Genomic DNA, 3,325 nt, shown 5'->3' on the forward strand with positions numbered 1-3,325 from the left:
AGGTGTCTGGACGAGTCCAGAGGATAAGATTGCCGCCATTGGTGTGCATATGCGGAGGAATATCACGAGTCATGGGGTGGGGCTGAACGTGAATACGGATTTGTGGTGGTTTGACAGAATTGTGGCGTGTGGGTTAGAGGGGAAGAGGACGACTAGTTTTGAGAGGCAGGGTGTCGAGGGACAGAGCGTTGAGGGGGTTGGGGGGAGCTTCGTGGACGAGGTGGGCAGGAGGTTGATGGGTGTGGAGGGCGTGCGGAGGCTGGGTCAAGAGGAGGTTGAGGCGTTATTGGAGAGTTCAAGAGGCGCATGAGCATGTTCGACAGTCTTGACATCACGCATGTGGGCTTTATGCTACCCGCCGACTGACACTTGTGTATGATGGTGCTCCCTTCGAGGTGAAGGCCTGATTAGTGTAAGTGGACCGAACCTTCAAATGTTGATGTCAGAGTCGCATTGCAGGAAAGAGCAAGTGAGGTGCGTCCTTTGCCAGACCGGAATTACGAGCTACGTCACCGTCACCATCACCATCACTGTGGTTGCAGCACGTGTCAGCGGCACGGCAGCTATGCGAGCGACTCAAATCGACATTACAACACATTCAGAGTTCTAGATTGAAAGCGCTCCTAAGTAAACATCAAGAGAAGACGCCTCGTAAGAAGAGAAGAGGCGCACCACGAGAAACACTAGGGAAATAAGCACAAAGTGGAATGTGATCTTTTATATCGAATGAAGTCGTGCTAGCCTATCTAGCCTTACTTTGTAACGCGGATGCATACCATTTTGGACGCGAGATCTACAGATACGTTGCTGAGAAGTGGGTTGGTGACCAGAACTCATGTCAATCGTCTGAAGGGTATCTAGTTAGCAAGGAACTGACATGGAAACGGACATGAATTGGAGAAACTATGCGGGTATCGCTCGTTAGGCATATCTGTTCTACAGGTATCCGATGCAGCCCATATCATCGTAATTTTGAAGAGAGAAAAAAAAAGACGAGGTTCTATCCAGCAAGACAATCAAACAGCATGAGGATGAATCTCCTTCTGTCTGTGTCTCCACCACTTCTTTTCCGTGTCCCCCTCCCTCAATCCCCCTTCACTATCCCGGTCCACACTCCTCGCACTCGCACTTCCGCTTCCCCTCGCAAAAACTACCGAATTGTTCCCTAATGCACCTTTCACGTTCACAGTCCCTCTACTCGCAACACCACCACGATTTCGCCACTGGCCAGCCTGCAACTCATACACGTCCTCTTTTTCGCCAGCCAGTTCCTCCAGTCTTGCTCTCTTCGACTCTGGAACAAGAAAACTGGTAAGCATACCCAGGAACATGAAGAGCGCGAAAATCTGCATTACACCGTGGATCCAGGGTGTAGGATTGTCATGGGTAGCCCCCCTCTTGATCATGGGTGCAAAGAAAATCTGTGCGAACACGGCGCCTAACTTGCCCATTCCTGCGCTGATTCCATGGCCTGTACATCGTACCCTAGTCGGAAAGATCTCGGCTGGCGCTATAAAAGTCGTGGCATTGGGCCCGAAGTTGAAGAAGAATTGTGCTAAGACGTATAGTACTAGTAAGTGGGTTTTTGTGAGGCCTTGCCAGGCGAAGCCAAGAACACAGAAGATGATGGTCAGGATTCCGAACCCGGCGATTTGAATGGGTTTGCGGCCTATGGTGTCGACGGTGAAGACGGTGAGCCAGTAGCCAGGAAGGGCACCGGCGCAGATGAGCACAATTTGCCCTGTGGCCATGTTACGTAGGTAGAGGTAGAGGTTTGCGCGTTGGTCGAAGCCCATAGTCGACATCAGTGATGCAGAGGAGAAGCCAAGACCATAGAAGGCCATGTCTAAAAATCTGTGTGAATGTCAGCTTGTTCTATAGCTAAAGTAGTAAATTGCTGCACATACAACCAGGACATAGAGGTGCCGAATAGGCGAATAGCTTGGCGCTTCTGTGAGTAAAACCGCAGTACTTCCATCAACGTAGGCCGCGGCGTCTTGTACTTGTTCATCTCGTTACGCGTCTTCGCCTGTGTGACTGGATTGACCACGTTACCCTGCTTACCATAGCGGTACTTTCGCGCATCAACTGAGGCCTTTTCAACATCGTATAGCACATCAAACGTGTATCGTGGCGTTTCCGGTACTGTGAGTCTGTAGTACAGCGCGAACCAGGCAGGAATGCCACCGAAGGCGATGATAATGCGCCACATCTTGTCAACATGCATGGAGCATTGCCCGACGCATTGTCCAACGTTAGCTACCACGATCAAGTGGTCTTTGTAGACTATGACTACGATGAGAGTTACTAAGGCGGCTGCAAGTTGGCCGAGGCCTTGCATGGCGAAAACGGCGGCGATGATGCCTCCCCGGTATCTGGTACTGGCAAATTCTGCCGTAATAACTGCACTAAGCGGGTCTGATGTATGATTAGCCTATCATCGACAAGAGGATATGGAACTGTTGCATGGAACGTGTACGTACAGTCACCACCTACGCCGATTCCCATTACAACTCTGTAAAAGATGAGCACACCCACGATGGAAAGGGTCGCTGATTCACCGCAAAGCGATTGTGCGAGTGTTGTGCAGATAATAATCATCAGCTCTACTCCGTACATCTTCTTCCTTCCTAGAACATCACCCAAGTACCCAAAGATACATTGGCCGAAGATGGCGCCGGCGGACGTAGCGACTTTGATGGCTGTATCGGCATCATGGGGCATGACGCCTTGGTGTTCCGTATCTTGCCAGTACACAATTCCTAGCAGGATGACAGCTAGGTTTATGGCGAACAGCTGAAGATATTGTTAGTCAGCTTTCAGCATTGTCGTTCATGTTACTGTCAGACTCACAGAGTACGCATCGGTGAAGAAACCAATGCCTGTCACGACTGCTAGTCGTATATGATACCAGCCGAAGGGCGCCTTGTCTACCTCGGCGAGGGCCATCCGCCGGCGCTCATTGGGGTCGGCAATATGTGTCTGACAGACTTGTCAGATACAAGAGAAGATGGTAGGGTCCGAGCCACCACGTACATAGACTCCGGGTACATCGCGATACGCCGCATTTCCGACTCGTCCAAACGAAAGCATAGGTGGCAGCGGAGATGGACACTCTGGAGGGGAACGGCCGCCGCGGTCCAACGACGTCCATAAGAGAGGATGCAATGAAAGGATATGTCAGCGAACAGCCGCAGGATGTGCGAAAGGTAAGTAAGGCAACGCCAGGCCCATGCCGAGTTCCCAACATGGGGATGGCGAGAGGCTCGATATCATGCCGCTTGGAGTCAATTGGTAGACACTCGCGATCGGACTCAGCATGACA

General features: G+C 51.3%; 1 protein-coding gene across 1 annotated transcript; it reads right to left on the minus strand.

The window, feature by feature from the left end:
• Positions 1-1,016: 1,016 nt before the first annotated feature.
• J4E86_009118 (uncharacterized protein) lies at positions 1,017-3,093 on the minus strand (the record flags this gene model as incomplete). The annotated part of the gene is made up of 5 exons (XM_051449625.1): positions 1,017-1,854; positions 1,908-2,418; positions 2,484-2,796; positions 2,854-2,982; positions 3,037-3,093. 5 exons carry the CDS (start codon positions 3,091-3,093, stop codon positions 1,017-1,019), a joined length of 1,848 nt encoding a protein of 615 aa, XP_051298962.1.
• Positions 3,094-3,325: the final 232 nt, after the last annotated feature.

This window comes from Alternaria arbusti (genome assembly GCF_024043155.1).
Source record: "Alternaria arbusti strain BMP 1465 chromosome Unknown scaffold_16, whole genome shotgun sequence".
NCBI classification, from domain to species: Eukaryota; Fungi; Ascomycota; class Dothideomycetes; order Pleosporales; family Pleosporaceae; genus Alternaria; species Alternaria arbusti.